Raw genomic sequence first — 18,620 nt, 5'->3', positions numbered from 1 at the left:
GTAAGCTGCTGGATAAGGTAACTTCCAAACTATCTTACCATAACCTTCAGTACTCAAGTGCACAAAGAGAGGGAAGGCCTCTGTTTCTTCTTCTAAGAGGAAAGAGAGGCTGAGCCGCTACAGAGGAGTCCCACTGAGCCTTGAAAACACACAGAACTATGATGTCCAGAGAGTTTTTCAGATGGTCTGTCTTGAAAATCAAAAAGACTGATAGATGTCAGATGAATAAACAAACAAAGAAAGAAACAAGAAGATAACTAAGGGGCCTGGATATTGCATGGAGAATTTCACTGTGCAGTTTCAGAAGAACCATGCAATTGTGGAAGTACATTTCAACACAGGTTGAAATTCCCCTATCAGCCTCCTGAATGCAGCAAGACTTGAGCCTAGGCCCAACAGGTAGTCTCTTCTTGCCTTACCAGTCATTACAGTTTGAATGGTGTGTTCAGTTTTTCACAATTAACCAAATTAATGCTCAACCTACGCAGCTGTTAAGAAATGCTTGATAAAAATCACAGCTGAGAAGGTGAAGGAGAATGACTAATCCAAAGCAAACAGTACTTTGCATAAATTAAGAAATAAATACAGGGAGACATATTATTCACTGCAGAGCACTTCCCTTTGGAGCACTCCATGGCTAATTACAAGTCAGTGCAATTCTGTTCCACAGGTTTCATTTTTGGCCCCAGCTGTGCTATTAAGCAATCTATCTGAAGACAATGATATCTTCTAGTGACAAAAAAATGAGGATGAGATAGAGGGCATCGAAAAGGTATCCAGCAATTTAAGAAGAAATACTGATGCAAATTTTTACTGTTGTAGAGGGAGCACATGTTGGTTTCTCAACTGTTCAACATGCTCATGAATTATCTAGGTACTGATATAAACCATTTGCTGATGATCCTAAGGTATTTAAGCTGAATATGACAAATTGCAAATGAGTTTCACAACAGTGAGCATCTGGTGATAAGATGGTAGGTGATATTAACTCTGATAAATAGCGATGTGTGAGGGAGAAAACAATCCTAACTTCACAGCTACAGAAAACACCATTGACCCCACCACCACTATCACCACCCCTATCATGAAACCTTAACTACATGCAGAAGGTGTCCTGTGCTGGCTCACAGTAACTTGGTAGACGTGAAAACAAAAGCCAGCGTAATGAGTAGGTTGCAAACTTTTCTAAAGCTACCTATTTTGCAGAAAAATATTGTAGCCCATATATGATATAGTCACATACAGCCTGCTATAGATAGCAGTGATTTGGACTGGAGGATCAGGACCATTTTCCCTTAAAACCTGAGTATATAAAGAGCACAGAGTTATAACAGTGCATGGGTGCCTCCATGTACGACAACCTACTTACTGTACAAACATCCAGGTACGGACTGAATATCCTCTGGCTGGGTCTTCCCTGTAGTTCGGCACAGAGACATATTAACATAGATGGAAATGTTACCAAAAACTATCTAATACAAGGGAAATGCCAGCAGTTGTCTTTTTTTTCCTCCTGCTTTTGCTTAGTTAAAGAAGTAATGATTACAACTGTCCAGTCTCCAAGAAGCAGGGACTGCACAGAGCATAAAGCTGCATCTTTTTGTAATATAGTGCTAAACTCTGATTTAGCCATAAGCACTAAGGAATGAGATCTCAGATTTCTAACAGTTCCGTGTTGTCAACAGTTCAGTACTTAGTAGTACTGGTTAGAAACAGGCATGTAGTTGTCAGCATTATTAGGTAGGGAACAGAGAACAGGACAGAACATCACTACACCACTGTATAAATTAATTAAGCACTCGTATTTTGAACATTGTACACAGATCAAGTGATTTCCATATAAAGAAAAATTAAATAGACCTGAATTCTCCAGACTGACAAAAAGATCAGGAGGCGATAACTTAGAGGTCAATAAAGCACAAAGAGTGTGAGAAAATAAGTACAGAGCAGTTGTTCGTTGTTCCTTACAACACAAGAGCTAGAGGACAACTAGGGCTAAGTAAATGACACAGTGGCTGGTGACAGGTTTAAAGCAAAGACAGATACTTCACGAATCACCTGCTTAAACTCTGGAATCCCCTGCCACAAGAAATAGAAAATTTGGGATGTTTACATGAGATCAGAAAAAGACTTAGGTAAACTCATATAAGAAAAACTCTTCCAGAGATATTAAACACAAAAAAAATAATTTATCAGGTTCTTAAGACATGAGCATTGAGGCTGGGGAATATCACCCTGTGCTTGTCCTGGGTATCTGCAGATGTACCTGTTGAAGACAGAGTACAAGCAGATGAACCTTTGATTTGACTCACTACAAACTCTTATATGTCCTTATACAAAGTCAGGGAAGCCTGGAGTGACTGGATAGAAATGCACAAAAGGTAAGGTGCAGAGAAGCTCTGCTGACAGTGTGCACTGAAATCCTGGCTAACTCCTCAAGATTGGTTTTGGAGTGCTCTGCAACAGGTAAGCAAGGATGGGATTTACAGAGGAAAAGATTTAACTTTTCCTACCTCTGTGATTCCTTAGGTTTCCCAGACAGTAATTTTTTCTTCTTCCAGCTGCTCAGCTCCAGTTTCCCAGATGGCAATCAGCTGGGCTCCAAGAACAGGAAAGAAAATGCAATATTGTATGGCAAAAAGGGAATGTGTGCTCCAGCCCCACAATGCTCCCCCAACATAAGCTTGATTTGGAGATGGCATAAAGGGAAGCAGCTTGTCTCATTATGTGATACAACATGGTTGAAGGAGAAGCATCTTTGTCACAGGACACAGTCCTGGCAACTGTGAAAAAGTACCTATCCCCACAAAATATCAGGACTGCGTCCTGCCCTGACTTATATCAGTGGGGACGTGAAGTCAAGCCTTTAGTGGAAATAACAAGGATGACCGCAAAAGCATGGAAGCTCATAATGTCCTGATCCAGAGCCCATTGAAGATGGCGAAGAACAGACTTTGATTTCTCATGCTTCTACACCATATATATCATTTGTACTCTCTGAACAAAACCTGTAATTACCCACATTTCAAAAGCAGTTCTCAATGTCTCATAGTCTAAAAACTTGCTTTCCACTTACCTGGAAATGAATCACTGGACTTCACAGGAGAATTAAGAGCTTCTGTGCTTCTGGGAAATGAAACTCAGTAGTGTGCATATATTGCCAAGCAAAAAATAGCACAAAAGACAAATGGAATCCATATTTGACTGGAATTTACTACTAATTTTTACAGATGACTTACAGATCAGAGGCGTATTTTCCTTGGGCAGGACAAAGTCTATTTTCTTCATGACAATACTGAGTGAGCAGCAAACTATGTTGCTTCTGGCAGGCATAGTGATTGTTGCTGTCAGGCAGTGGTTCACAGGGCAAATACACAAGAGAAAGTTTCTCATGATGTTCATTATTTGTGTCCCTTTGTCTCACACTTCACACACAGGAACATACACACACCCTTCACAAAAATTCACAACCGTCAGATTAGACATGGGATGGGAATTGTGGTTGTGAACTATATTACAATGAACATTCTTTAAGTGACCCTCCCACTTTGCTGAAGTATTTCAGAATTCCATAAAATTGCCTATTACATTTAAAAGTAGTTTCTTTACACACCTTAAGATACAGATAAGGGAATGCTGCTACCCTGTATGCTGAGTCTTACACAAACCTGTCCCCAGGAAAGACTTGATGCAATGGTTCTTCATTTCTGTGAGTTGGAACCAAAATATTGTAGTATTTCATGGAGAAAGAGAATGAGACCTTTTGAGAATCTAAACCAAATTAGCCTGTAGTCTTATAAAATACCAGAACCCTAGATGGTGGCCTATGTTCTTCAAGCACAAGTAACTACTTTTCTCTTGTAATGATGACAGAGCATTGCTCAGCTGGAGTACAGTAGAGCGTCCATTCAGGAATCACAGAGTCCTCTTTCATCAAAGGCGGTGACACAATGGCAGCAATTTTTGTACAGCTATTTCCCATGATACCGAATGTCTCTACACCAAGCAGATAATGACAAGTGATAAACAACCCTCACAAGTACATTTACATTGTCTTTGTGATCTTTTCCATGGAGTGAACGTCAAGTCTACAATATCAGCTTGTACAGGCTGTATATATACTGTTCCAGGGCTGTTTCAAGAGCAGACTGGCTATATCCACACCCGCTAAAGGGAGGGAAAATGCCCTGGAGCATAAGCTGTGCCCATGCTTTGTCTCAGATGGGAAAAGTTGGTTTGCTCCAGCTGAAAGCCCTGAAGTGGACTAACATGTATGTAATGTGGACGATCAGAACCCTGAAGTAAACTGGAACAATAAAATTTCACCCTAGGGACTACAAAATATTTCTTAGACAAAGAAAATAACAAAATATCAGAGAGTTTTGTATTCCCTGAAGACTGAGGGTCATTTCACAATGCCTCTTCAGACCCAGTTTCCTGAAAGTTGGCCCTATGTCCCTTTTAAGTGCCTGATAAGACCTTTGTAGCAACTGGAAAGCATTTACCTCAGCATCCTGTTGGTGTTTTTCTCTCCAAAGCATCCCTTCAAGTTAGTTCCAGCTGGCTGTGATTGAAAGGGCTGCCTCCTGACAGGCATTCCACCTCATGGGACACAAGTTAAAACAGGAGGTCAAGAAAGAGACAAACTCATTAATAATTTCGTTCAAGCAAGAGTAGATCTCGACAGGCATTTGTGGACTGGAGAAAGGCAGAGGAACAAAGCTTTCATGCTGAACTTCAAGCATTCTGCTCGCAGAAGAAAACTCAGAAGATTGCTCATCAGCAAGGAACTAACACGTGGTTCAGCTGTGAAGGAATAGGTTCTTGATTTGCCCCTGCCCTTTGTTGGACTTTAGGCATGCCATAGAGGCCTCAATTCCCCCAGGGTATCCAATTCAAGTACTTGTGAGCTTATTTGCATGTGGAGGCCAGATGGAGCTGCAGTGGAGCAGCTCCCAGAAATGAAAAAAAGCCAACAAAATTAAAAACCAATGCAAGACGATGGCATCTGAACGTTTTGCAGCAACACTTGAAGGACACAAAGTCAAGCAGAAGAAAAATGCTGGTTGGGTTTGACTGCAGTTTTTACCAACAGACTGAGAAGCCCTGTTGCAGCCCTTCTTTTTGAAAGTGGAGTTGGTGTCTGGTGAGCTGGCCAGCAACAACTAGCTATTTGGGGAATGTCTGATCACCCTGGAACTTACAAATAAAGGTGATCTATAACACACCCTTAAAGAGCTAGAAATGTGCCTCTAGAAAGAAACTTGAGAGTCGCAAAACACCACAGAAGTCAGCTGCTGTAAAACAGGCTAAAAGGAGTTGAGTCAGGCTAGATATTTATGATAGTTTTCTGCTCATCATTAACACACAGAAACTTGAAGGAGCATAGGAAGGATGCCTCAGCTTGAATCATAAAAAAAACCCCACAGACTCTGAAGGAAGGGAACCCAAATGAGATACCTCTTTTGGCTTATCTCAGTCTCATACCTTAAATAAGCCAAGACAGAAAGAGTGGATTTGGGAAACACAGCTCAAATAACACTATATATGCACTGGATATGTATATATAACACTATATGTAACACTGGAGATATATATGCAGAAAAAAAGGCTGAAGTTTTGTTTATGTAGCAAGGTGAGGACAGATACCAGATTGCTGTCTGTACTCTGACTTGGCCAGAGCAAGTTATCGTCAGTCTGGAAACCACATTAGTGCTGTGGTCAAAATGATCTGTCCTGCCTTTCAGTAAATCTTAATAGTTTAGGCATATTCCCGTACAAATACAGTTAAGTGACTTCCAGGACTCAGATACACAGCCATCTTGGAGCACAGACAGAAAAAGCTTCCAAGGTCTAGAAATATTCTGAGATATTCAGACACTCATGGTTGTAACATTCATCAGCATAACCTGGGCAGGGTACAGATAAGAAACTGCGTGGATAAAAGGACACACCAATGGAACAAGCAGAACATTTAAGGGGTTTTATGATATTGGTATCTGCAGACATACAGAGAACCATAGCTTCCAGCGTTAGCTGGCAACAGCCCAATCTGAAGGCACTTGGCTGGCCAGGGTCTTTGCAGACTTAAAAAAACAATGAGTAGAAACTACAGGTGCAGGAAGATATTCTGGATTTCACAAAGAACCTATGTAGAGTGCAGAAGAGGAAAAGCCACTGGCGAGGAAGCTGACTGCCACAGAAGCCAAACACTGCAAGAGAGGATGAGGTTTATTATAATATTAAGTAACTAAAGAAAGTGAAAGTTCTACTTCTAAAAATGATGGGAAACTGACAGTAACGCAAAAAAAAAAAAAAAAAAAAAAAAAAAAAAAAAAAAAAGAAAGAGCTCTGTCAAGTTCTAGTACTTTCAAGGTCATGAAAGGACTATTAAAGATATATGGCTGTTGCATAACTCAGTGTTTCTCCACTCACTTGAATCACACATTTTCTTTCTCTCCCCACTGTTAGGACTGTTATAATTGAAGAAGAAAGAAGAAAAAAACCTGACAGGCTGTTTCCACACCCCTTCTAAACTCATGCTCTGCACTTAGAAGCTGATGTGTAAGATGACTTGCTGAGGACCTGACAAAATGTGAAGTCCTATAGGTAAGAAGCCCACAGGCACACTGAAGAGGACTCCCAGCCATACAAGCAGGCTCTGGGTCTGTTTGCCTCCCATTCACCATGATGTTATGCTCCATGAAGGAGGGGACAAGAGGGGAGAAGGATGAAGGTGAGAAGTAGCCAGGTAGGGCAAATGCATGCACTGTATGCAGAGCAGTACGTGCCTGGTTACTCTCCACTCACGTTCCTATTTTACCTGGAGGTTCTGAGCCAGCAATATGAATCACACCTGGACTGGCTTGGCTTCACCTGCCCCTTCCCTCTCTTGCCTCACACTCTTTGACCCCTCCAATCCATCTCCCCTGCCCCACCTCCAATCATCCCTGCCTCTGCTTCTACATGTCCACTTCATTCTTCACCCTTTATGGGCTTCCTTCTGTAGGCTTCATATACACTGTTTCCTGCTGAGTGCTTCTCCCTGCCTGTGCCCACAGATGGCTTAAAGTACATTCTACCCATCTTTTATCTAGTCGTCCTATCTCTGGGCCTTCTTTTGCCTTTCATTCTTTCTTCCAGACACATCCTATCAGAGAACCTCTCATGCAAAAGCTGTTGCCAAAGCACAAACCCACCTTCAGAGTGTGTGTAAGCTATGAGATCAAAGCTCAGAAACCTCTGCAGTGAGTGTTCAGCCATTAGGCATGTAGTAGAAGCAGTGAAATATATGAGAATAGTGGCTATTGGCTCAAAGGCAAGAGGTTTTTTTTATTATATTAGCTACTATATGAAAAGGTCCAAAACCTTACAGCACTCATGTGGAGACAGCAGTGTGGAAAATGATCCCATCCCAATCTGATTTTGAAAACTGGTCCTTTAGAAGTTGGATAGGAACTTACACACTTTAAAAGAGGCTGGTTTAGGTTTCATTAGTCAGCATGTAGTCAACAGCAGGAAATATATCTTACAAATGCCACCTGTCGAAAGATGCAGTCTAGAGAAATTATCATCTGCCTTTCAGTAGATAAGCTGTACTGGTTTTATTGTATCAGCTATATATTAAAGAGTCATTTAGTCCAATGTAAGATGGAGAGTAGATGAGATCTGTCTTGACACTGATGGTTCCCAGGAAATCACAATTTCTAGAGTTCTTGTGAATCCAATACAGGAACTGACTCTTACTGTTTTAAGTTGAAGTTTTTTAAAAATGGCACTTATTGCCACGTAGAAGGGCCTGTTCCTGCAAAATGTGAGCCAGTGATACTGACAATGGCTTGGACCAGTAGAAAAACAGAAAAGGGATGGGAGCAATAGCTCCCACTGCTGCTACTGGACTTGTTCCAGTACTGCAATGAACACAGCAGCATTACATGTTTGCACTAGAGGGCTTTCTGGATAAGAGAGAGAAATTGTTTTTTTAATCCAGGAAATATATTTCTGTGTATAATAAAAACTTCCATGGGATATGAGATATAAAATAAAGTCATTTTTTTTTAAGGCCAGCTGTTACAGGATATGAGCAAGGGGAATGGGCTCATTGCAACTTTTCACAGTAAATGGAAGCAAGTGTATTTCCTTCTGTTTGATAATTACTGGTATGTGATCAGGTTGCAGCGTTACGTTACCATTCAGCCAGTCTGCTATCGTAGGAACTAACAGGAGCAGCACAGTTTACACTCCCCTGTAGCTGGGCAGCTTCCCTTCTGCTGGCTCACATACGTCCGACGCTGTAGTTCAGGGAGTGAAATCAGAAGTAAACTAACCCTACAAAAGTAGTCATCATTTCTCTTCCCATTTATTTTTCTGAAGTAGTTTATCAACAGTCCAGAAATGAGATAGGTCAGTGTATTGGGTTTGTGTGGTGGAATTTTGGTAGTGGGGGAAGGGCTACAGAGGTGGTTCATGTGGGAAGCTGCTAGAAGCTTCCACAGCTCCAAGATGGACCAACTGCTGGCCAAGGTCAAGCCAATCAGTGACAGTGGTAGCACCTCTGTGATAACATATTTAAGAAAGGAAATAAAGAAATTGCTGGAAAACCTACAGCAGAGAAAGGAGTGGGGCATGAGAGAAACAACCATGAGGACACCAGGGTCAGTGAGGAAGGAGAGGGGGAGGTGTGCCGGAGCAGATATTCCCATGCAGCCCATGGTGAGACAGCAGGCTGAGCCCCTGCAGCCTATGGAGGTTAACAGTGGAGCAGATGCCCATCTGCAGCCTGTGGAGGACCCCAGACAGGAGCAGGGACCATGCCCAAAGCAGGCCATGACGCTGAGGCAGCCCATGCTGGAGCAGCCCATCGCTGGGAGGGCAGCAGCCCGCGGGAGGGATCCGTGCTGGGGCAGTTTGTGGGGAGCTGCAGCCCCACAGGAAGAACTCACATTAGAGAAGTTCATGGAGGATTGTCTGCTGTGAGAGGGACCCCACGCTGGAGCAAGGGAAGTGTGTGAGGAGTCCTGCCCCTGAGGAGGAAGAAGCAGGAGAGACAACATGTGACAAACTAACTGCAACCCCCATTCCCCATCCCCCTGCGCTGCTGGGGGGAGGAGGTAGAGGAAATCGTGAGTGAAGTCGAGCCCAGGAAGAAGGGAGGTGTGGGGGGAAGGTGTTTTTAAGATCTGGTTGGATGTCTCATTATCCTACTCTGATTTGACTGGTAACAAATTAAATTGATTTTTTTCCCCAAGTCGAGCCTGTTTTGCCCATGACCACAGTTGGCGAGTGAGCCCTCTTTGTCTCGACCCACGAGCCTTTCACTGTATTTTCTTTTCCCCATCCCACCACAGGGAAGGGGTGAGCGAGCGGCCCCATGATGCTCAGTTGCCAGCAGGGCCTAAACCACAAGAGTCAGGAACACTGCCCACAGAGCCCTGGACTAGACTTCTATGGCGATTACAGCTTAGTGAATACGCAGCTACTCATTCGGATGTGACAATTCAAGCATGCTACTCGGCTATAACTTGCTATCAAGGAAATGTATGCACTACTGCAGATAAAGGCATCCGTAATACTGCAGCAGCATCAGTTTGGTTTCCCGCACCAGACCCAGTGTGGGTGCAGCAAGTGAAAGTAAGTCCCTAAATAAGTGGAGGAAAACTGCTTTAATTTATGTGGCAACTTTAAATATTAGTTGCGGGTTTGTGCAGTGCACTAAACACAACTGAAAGTCTTTTGAAGAGACTGCTACAAAGCGTCTATCAGCACTTTTGCTGTATCTCAATGATATACTGATACAAGCTAATGTCACTGAAGAACTGGGACATTGATGCTCTGTGATAATGGTAAGAATGTACATATGAAATGAAAACCAAATAACTGCAGGTTGTCTCAAAACAGGGTGATTAGACTGGGCCCACAGTAAGCAAGACGGGAATTTCCTTCAACAAAAGAATGGAGGCTCTACAGAATTAGCTAAGTCTATAAGCAATCACATAGGGGATTTTTGCATTTGACTGTTATTTCGGTATGTTTACTTGTGCGTTGGTCAGTGTTGCAAAACTGTTGCATAGTTTGGGAGAGAACAAAAAATATTTCAGTGGTCAGCAGAATGAAATTAATACTTTTAGAGTTGGGAAAGTTTCTCATACCTTTTTTCAGGACTGACCTACCAGTGTTGAAAATACCTTGTGAAAAAGCAAAAGAAAAAAACTTTATTTTTGCAGCTGTAATAAGGACAGCAGTGTCTGGTAGCTCAGTAATGCAGAACTCTTCTCTAGAAAAGGCAGCAGCTCAGTGGAACACCTTCCAGTGCGTTACACATGCAGAGTGGTCCAGTCACTATTTGAGAGAGTGGGAAGAGCTGGTCTTAGGTGGAGCAGGAATTTTGTAACCAGAAGACACAATGTTTACCTGATATAGTATATTAGAAACAGGACTCTTAAAGATCAGCTTGGGAGTCAACCAGAAAAGCTATCAGCAATTTTCTCACTACACAAATGCAAACAGGCAGACCTGAACCAACGTATGGAACAGTTAGGGATTATTTGCATACATCACCATGAGCGGGAATGTCTTAATGGTAAGCATTTGGGCTAAGTTATCCAGGCTCCCTCTAAAACAAGTGTCCAAGCAGAATGAAATACGCTTGGGAAGTATCTGTCTCTCTGCAGTGGCTGTCATGGGAGCCTAGACTACTACCTTTCAATGAATATTTTATTTTCATACAGTCAATTAAAGTGACATGTCTGCTATGTTCACCACTCAAGCTTTCCTGTAAAGCAGCACCAAAGTGGTCAGGACCATGGCTGGTCACATTTCCTGTGGTATTTCCATCACTGCAGCCAACAACAGAAGACATATTGCAAGAGATTTAGTGTCTGTGCAGCTGAAACAAGATCTTATCGTTGAAAGCATCCAGCTTCAGTACAGCTATTGTTGCTACAAGACCTCATATGAACTTGTCATTGGAGGTGGTGTTTTGTCTTAGCTACACTTAGGCTTTCAGATCCTGCCATACCTGTATAATTGTAATTCATTTTCAGTCTGAGGTCATATTCAAAAAGTTGATCTTAAGACTTCGCTGCCACAAAAAGCACACTATACAAATCAACCTTTCCTACAGAAAAGATTTTTCCACTGGAGGAAAGTGAAGAGTGTAATGTTATGATGTTTTCTCTGCTGAATGGCTGAATGTCTTGCTTCTGGCTGCAGTCTGGAGGGTATTAAGGGAAAAGCAGATGTCTGAGTAGATCAGTGCTTCTATTTCATAGCCAAAGCAAGTAACTAAATGCTTCAGGAAAGCTGCCTTGCTGCCTCTGCATTAGAGTACTGCTTGGAATAAGAATATATCTAATAGATGTTCAGTCTACACAATGAAGCTTTGATATCAAAGGAGCCAAGCAGAATTTGTCTTCTTCAGGACACCTCAAAAACCTTGTGTTTCAACAGAGCAGATATGTCTCTTACACCATATTTGTCTCACGTAAATTGCTCTTTGAAAGTCTTGAAAGAAAAAAAAAACATTCAGATGGAAAATATTTTTTATTGATCAACTTTTTGTTCCAGACCCTCACTCCCCACCCATATTCCTGATCCCACATGAGCAATTCCACATGTTTTCAGGATTTACTATTAATCATCTTTTAGTTGACTTTATTTCCTTGTTACACAACAGAAAGTAAGGATGTTTGACAGGAGTATTCAGTGAAATAAAGGCCAAATGTTTGATAATCAGTACAGTGTGTAATACTATTCTCAACAATTGGGTATAAATACTGATATAATAGCAAAAAAAATACTTCAATTCTTTCTACTAAACTGTTCCCTTCTAGGCTGGATTTCCACATGACAGTTTTAAATAGCTATCAAACCAAAGACATGTACCTCCTCAGACAAATAGAAAAGCTATGTCCAAGTCAAATACAAATGCAAACACAGAAAGCATTTGTTAGATACATTTAAGTAATATGGTCTGTCATGGTGAGATCATCAGAATGGCATCAGAAAACAAAGGAAATTACAAAGAAGGATAATGTAACAAAGCTGAGAAAACTTCCTCCATTCTTCATTTCTCAGAAACTTTTGCTTATTGTTTAGAAACGAAGGTTACAAATAAAAAAATCTGAAATACTTGTTCTATAGCTACACAAGGTACTATGAAAGTACTCACTTATAGCATATTGGATATAAAATGTTTATTTAGAAGGAAAACGTGAACCTGATTGTCTAAATTATCTAAGACATTATTTGTTTTGAAATACTGGGAAATGAGGAATTATAATCCAGCTTCTTTTGGACATGTTAGAGTAGGCTTAACTTGCTAAGGTCTTCACTTACGAGAATAGTCTCACAGTAATTAGCAGAAACTACTAACATGAGAGATCACCAGCTAGACAAGATCTGCAAGTTAGTCTTGATGTTGAGAAGATACTAAGGACCTTGAAAATGCGTTGTTAAACTCAATGCAAGGAATGCACACTCTTCATTCTAGGGGAAAAACAGAAGAGGAAAGAAGATTGAGTTTTTTTCTCTGAAGCATGAGAGAGTTCATTGCATTCATGCATAACTGGGGCTAAATAACGAATCTAACAAGTCTACAGCTTGTGGAATTGACCGTCACAGTCCAAACAGCACTCCTATGAACAAATGAATAAAACCCCAAGATACTTTATTCTGGGTGGTATCTTCTGACCAGGGAAAAGCCAAAGACTGCCTCAAAGCAAAGATGGTAGTCCCTTCTCAACCACATAACTTCTGCAAGGCTGCATCTTTTTCCCATCTTTGAAGAAGGGCTTTTCAGAGTATCTCCACTTTCTCTGGAGTTCTAGCTTGCCTCTGAAAGGGTATCCTTAAAAGAAGAGTGTTTTTAAGAGCTCTGGGTCTACCGAATCATACATCCATGGGCTGCAATAATCACTGATTGGTATACGACCTACAAATAGGTGTTTGGCAAAGGGCTGTGGGAATGAAAAGAAGCACTGGAACAGCTGAGCAGACATGTCTAATGAGTGAGAGCACAGAGGGGACTGATCTGCCTGGAAATGTCAGGGAGAAAGCAGGGGGCGGGTGCTAATAACGGGAACATCATGCTTAGCAAATCTGAGATTGTTCCAGGGCTCTTGAAGGTTGTTCCACTGGTTGTCTCCCTTTGCCGAGTCCCTTTGGCAGCAAGGCAGCTACCTCTGACGCCACACTGCACTGTGGTGCAATAGAGAGAGGGGAAGAGGAAAGAGCGCACAGGAGCAAGAGATGTCTTCAGTGGGGACAAGGAAAGTGAAGAGATCAGAACCTGATACTCCTGCTGGCTAGCACAAAATTCACTCACATTGCTTCTGTTCTTTAGAGAAGCCAACGATACATTGTCAGGATTAATAACTACCAACTCTCAAAGATGTTTTAAACTATACACTGGACAGATACCTGTGTGCCATGGCCTTTGCTGGGTTTCCATCACCATATGTCTGACCACGAAAACCTGAAGAAACAAGTTCAGATGTAGGCTGCCATTTTGTTTTCGTTAAGATTCATATATTTATTCTCACATTAACTGATTTGGATTATTGTTTCATCAGAATAGATGTTTCTTTTTTAATAGGTAAAATAACGTAGCCAAAATGTTTGGCTACATTAAACAGAATGCAAAAAAGTCGCCAAAGAAAAAATAAAATTTAAACAGAACACAAAGTATTGCCTCTAAGTCAATGATATTAAATGCAAAAAAAAAAAATTCCGATTTCCATCCTCTGTAGAGCAAATAATTCCAAAGCACAGCTACTGATAGAAAAATGCAACGTGTTGAAGTATAATGCATTCTACGTGCCAGAGTAGCCTTCATGATGGTTGGCTACACAGATTTTTTTATAATAGATACTGTGATCACTGGAATCTTGGTTTTGAGTGACAAAATACATTTAATAACATCTTGGCTCTTTCTGACACACTGATGCTGCTTGGTAACAGTGACACTTAACAAAGTAATTTCTGTTTTACAAAGATGCATGCAGTAAACGGTTTCACTATCTTCACTACAACATTATAGGATTATTTATTATTTACTTTGACATTGTGTATAACCCAGATTATCATAAATTATGGACAAATCTTAGGTTTAATACTCCCTTCACCTTTATGTGGATTGTTTTTCTTAAAATCTTAGGTTCAAAAACAATAACATCCCAATGTAAGAATTATCACCCACAGCGACATCGTCTTTAAGAAACATTCATCAATCCCTGATTTTAAAAAGCTAGTGCTTCAGAGCATATCTTTGTTATAGAAAATAAGCATTTAAGAATACAAAAGTCCTTAGTAGTAATTCTATTACTGCTACATTAAAAATCTTACACATGACAAGCAGTTGATGGCTCCCGATGAGTTGTTAACGTAGGAATTACCTAGTTCAGTGTCCCATCTCTGACACTGACTTGTACCATCTGCCTCAGAGGGAGGTTTCGGGAACCCCCTCCTGGTCAGCTGACAGAGATGGAATTATTCACCTGCTAATGTGGACTGCATTATCCCAGAAATATAAAGTCTGGCAGAATCCATGAAGCACAAGGTTAATATCCTCTATACAACAAACATTCTGATCATGTATTACAGTTCTGATGTTCTTGATATGTGCACAGTTTCTTGTGTGTTTTTCTGAATCTCCACAAATTCTTGATCAGAACAAAAACTTGTGTCAAAAAGTTCCACATTTAAATCAAATACTGTGCCCAAAAAGTTCTTTAGTCAGCTTTCGGTGTTCCACCATTTTCATTTAACACGCAGACCCGTTGTCTGCTACTCTAAGGTAGAGGGGAATTCCCAGACTGCCATCTCTGGAGCCTTTCATTGTTTTACATGCTTTCACCATACCCTTCACATTTGTTAAAAGGAAAATATGAATAAGGAAAATGCATCCAGACTACATGAATCACAACACTCTGATTATTTAATTGATTCACCCTGAGTGGGTTTGTTAGGAGTTTTCAAGTGGAGAAGAAACCTGAACTAGCGTTACGCAAGTACTTGCACAAAGAACTACATTTAAACTGCAAATTCAAGCCCCCTCCTTTTTAGTACCAGGCTCCCAAATCTGAAGCTATAGTTAACTGACAGATATTTTTAGACAATGGAGAAAATCTGTCATGGGAATTGCTATGTTTACAATGAAATGGGAGGGGTGGTTTTTTGTATGGGTGGGTTTGGGGAGGTGTTTTTGGCAATGCTCAGATTGAGCCTTCTCTCAGCTTGACTCCTTTTAGACTTTTTAGTTCTAAACTAGTCAATCTGCTCCTGTGCTCTCCACTGTAAACCCCACAGCCTTCGTTCACTCTGAACACACTAACTTCTACAACACCTTACTTTCAGGGCTTGGAGATTTCAGAATATTCTGACTCCATGAGCATATCTGAGTGTACCTCAAATCATAGTAATATCCTCACTATAGTTCTGCAGTGGAGGGAAGTACTAGTGTCCCATCTGCAGAGGTGGGGAGTTAACAGTAGGGCTGTGCCGCAATGACCACAATGACAGCGCTGTGTGCCTACTTGCCAAGGACTGTTTTTAACTAGTTACCTCCTGTACCAACAGCAAGGTGAATGTCGGCGTGGCATGCAGAACTTGGCACAGGATGGAAAATTCACCCAGGAAGCAGAGAGAACCGCCAGCCACACAAGTTGCCCTTGCAGTAGATAATTAAAAGCTAGTTGAGGTATATGAGTCCACTGTCTATAAAGGAGGCTGAGCATATCTGGCTCACATGCAGATTTCCGCATCCACTGTCAGGTGAATCCCACCTCAGTTTCCCAGTGAAAACACACTTCACTTGAGATGCTTTCTTCTATACAGTCAAGACCTAATTCTTCTTTTATCATTCATACTTACCACAGTGGATATCACAGATCTGCAGTGGAACTGAATAATCTACATCTGTCCTCCAGCCCTTTTAAAAGAAAGAATTGGGTCTTATTCCCCTTTCAGCAGAACTGTTACTGAACACTTGTGTTGACAAAATGAGGTTGCTTTATTAGTTTAATCAAATGTTGGCATTTTTTAATATGTTTTTAAATTAATGCATATGGAGACTGCTGGCCTAGTGTATATTTAATGAGTTGTGAGTTGCAATCACTTTTAGGTTTCTGAATGAATGTGAATCAGATTGGGGGGGGGGGGGGGGAGGGGAGGAGAACTGTATTCTGACAGATAATTACTTGTTTACAAAACAAATTATGCAGGAAAAGATCCATTTTACCACCAAATCTGATTTTTCATGAGGGAAAGAAGAACTCTCATTACCCAGAAAGCTCTTGCCAATCTCACTTTCATCTTGCCTGTTTCTTCCTAGCAGCAGAAAGTGATGCTGACAAGGGCCTTCCAGGGCAGCTGCTGGAGCCTCACAGCTCCAGCTGTCAGTCTCTCTCAACCTGGTGTCCGCTGAGAATGTTAAATCTAGAGAGGAATAAACCTATCGGCTTCGTGCTCATTTCCTATTAATGTTGTCCTAATAAAGTTCAGCTACGGAAATAGCGTGCAAAAATGTCAGAAATAATTTACTGAGCTCTGCTTGCAGGAGTGCTTAATTCTAGCATACTATGCACTTCCTGTGCTGTTTGCTGTATGCCTAACCTTTTCCAGCTAATGTCAATTTTTGAAAAATTGATCTGTGATTTACTTGGATCTTTTGATACCATGGAACTTTTTATTACAAAGGAACATATAAAGTGAAGATTAACAATTCCCTGATGATATCCCTTTATCTACAACTGACAAAGACACAAGATCATAGAGAGCAACTTCTCTGTTAATTAATGTCATCTCAACAAGAGGTGGTGGCAGCACATCAAGCTAATAATGCTCTTTGCCAACTCCATTTGCACAGTAATCAGATTTGGCTGGGAGGAGAAAGCAGTGAGAGTGCCTGCTGGTTTTCTTTTATTATTTTTTTTTCATGATTTGTTTATTTTGTTCAGAGTACCTGGCAAAATCAAGACACATACCTGAATGCAAATTGTTGACTCACACATTTCCCGTGACATAGGGATTGATACAGAATCTCCCTAATGAAAAGGAAAAAATTGAAAACTATTATTTTCTATGCCCTGGAACAATGGAAATGTAATTTGTCTCTCCAGCTTTTTGGTTCATTTGCCAATAATGCTATGTGTTCTACTGTCTCAGAAAATTAATAAAGTATACATTCATTATGGAAGGTTAATTATTTACAGAGGTATCCCCGGATCTCAATGACCATAAGCAGCTGGTGTAGTTTCACCAAGCACAATTTGGGCAGCACAGGAAGAGGGCTAATGTGCCTGCATTTTATGAGAGAACATAAGGCAGGACACCCTCCCTGTCATGGCTGCTCACACCACGTTGGCCCATGAGCATCTTCACTTCTTTTCCCTGGTGTACATGAGTTGAAGCAATGACCCTTTCTTTACTGTTCTTCTGGATTTCCCACCACATTGTATGCTGAAAACAAGTTCAGCCTTAGGGTAAAATTGCCCTAAATTACTGTTCTGACACTTAACATTGGATTGTTTATGATCTGTCCTCAAAATAATGTTAGTTACTCCACTGATAGCTATGAATCCTACACCACTCTCTTTAGTGTGGCAAACTCCTAAAATAATTTGGGGCAAATTAGCTGAATATGTTATTTTTTGAGCACGACTGAACAGGGGTTACTAGGCAGAGAATGAACATGATTTCTGGGAACACAGAGCTAAGTCTTGGTGAAAATTTTGTGTATATTGCTCATGGTGTTCAGACAGGAACATTTATGTGGGCTCCCATTCTGTCACAGTAGAAGAGGACATAGCAGCTTTGTACCACAGGGAAGAAAACAGCATTTTTAAATGCATCAGTGCCCTTCGTGAAACACACACTTCAACATCTAGCTGTGATTTATTGGCACTCCACCATTACCCTTCTCACTTAGCAATTCACATAGGGGCCCTTTAAAACCAGAAAGTCTAAACTCCACAAGTTCCATGTGAAATAAGCCAGTTGAAATCAAATGTTCACTGAACATAGTGTAATGTTCTCCATCTCTGTCAGTAATACAGCATTTCCCCAGCTATCTTGCCCCATTAGGAGAGACTCTTGATAATGCCACCAATGCCCTCTGTGGTCTGTGTTGATTAGGATAGCTGGTTTTTCTCAGGCCTTTCCCCATAATTATTCAGCTCTGGGATCTCCTGCAGGAGCAGTTTTCATGTTCCACTTAAGCATGTCCTCAGCTTGAGCAGCAAAGCTGAGTTGGGAAACTCCACTTTTAACAGCTGCCCTGTTACATTCAGCACAAAAGGTGTAATAAAGACCTAAACTGATGCATTAGAAAATAAATTCACCTTCCAATGCCCGCCCCTTTAAGTTTAAGAAGTCCTTATTCACAGCTGCCTGCTTGTCAGCTACCCCCTGGTATGTGCACTCTGCACACTGAAAGCATCAGAGGTACTTGAAAAAGTCACAATTGCAGCATGTAGCTGCATACAGTGGCAAAGAAAGAAGCACAGCTGGAATATATCCTAAAGAGAGGACAGGTTTAGGTGCTACGGCATGCTTGTGTCTTCTAAAGCACATCCCCCTACAGCAGAGTGAAGTCAATGGGCGCAGTCAGGAATAAGAGTAGA

The 18,620-nt window shown here is 41.1% G+C and overlaps 1 protein-coding gene across 1 annotated transcript in view; it reads right to left on the bottom strand.

Annotated features, from left to right (window-relative positions):
- Positions 1-12,458: 12,458 nt before the first annotated feature.
- The window catches only part of IL17REL (interleukin 17 receptor E like), a 45,993-nt gene continuing 39,831 nt past the window's right edge, over positions 12,459-18,620 (bottom strand). Inside the window, exons 14-17 of the mRNA XM_086473719.1 lie at positions 16,983-17,042; positions 15,871-15,928; positions 13,420-13,474; positions 12,459-12,486 (exon numbers count right to left, since the gene is read on the bottom strand). Of these exons, the coding sequence (XP_086329845.1) occupies positions 12,459-12,486; positions 13,420-13,474; positions 15,871-15,928; positions 16,983-17,042 (201 nt within the window). The remainder of the gene's footprint in view (positions 12,487-13,419; positions 13,475-15,870; positions 15,929-16,982; positions 17,043-18,620) is intronic.

This window comes from Leptosomus discolor, chromosome 1 (assembly GCF_034619465.1).
Source record: "Leptosomus discolor isolate bLepDis1 chromosome 1, bLepDis1.hap2, whole genome shotgun sequence".
NCBI lineage: Eukaryota > Metazoa > Chordata > Aves > Leptosomiformes > Leptosomidae > Leptosomus > Leptosomus discolor.
This window is presented reverse-complemented; position numbering and strand designations above follow the sequence as displayed.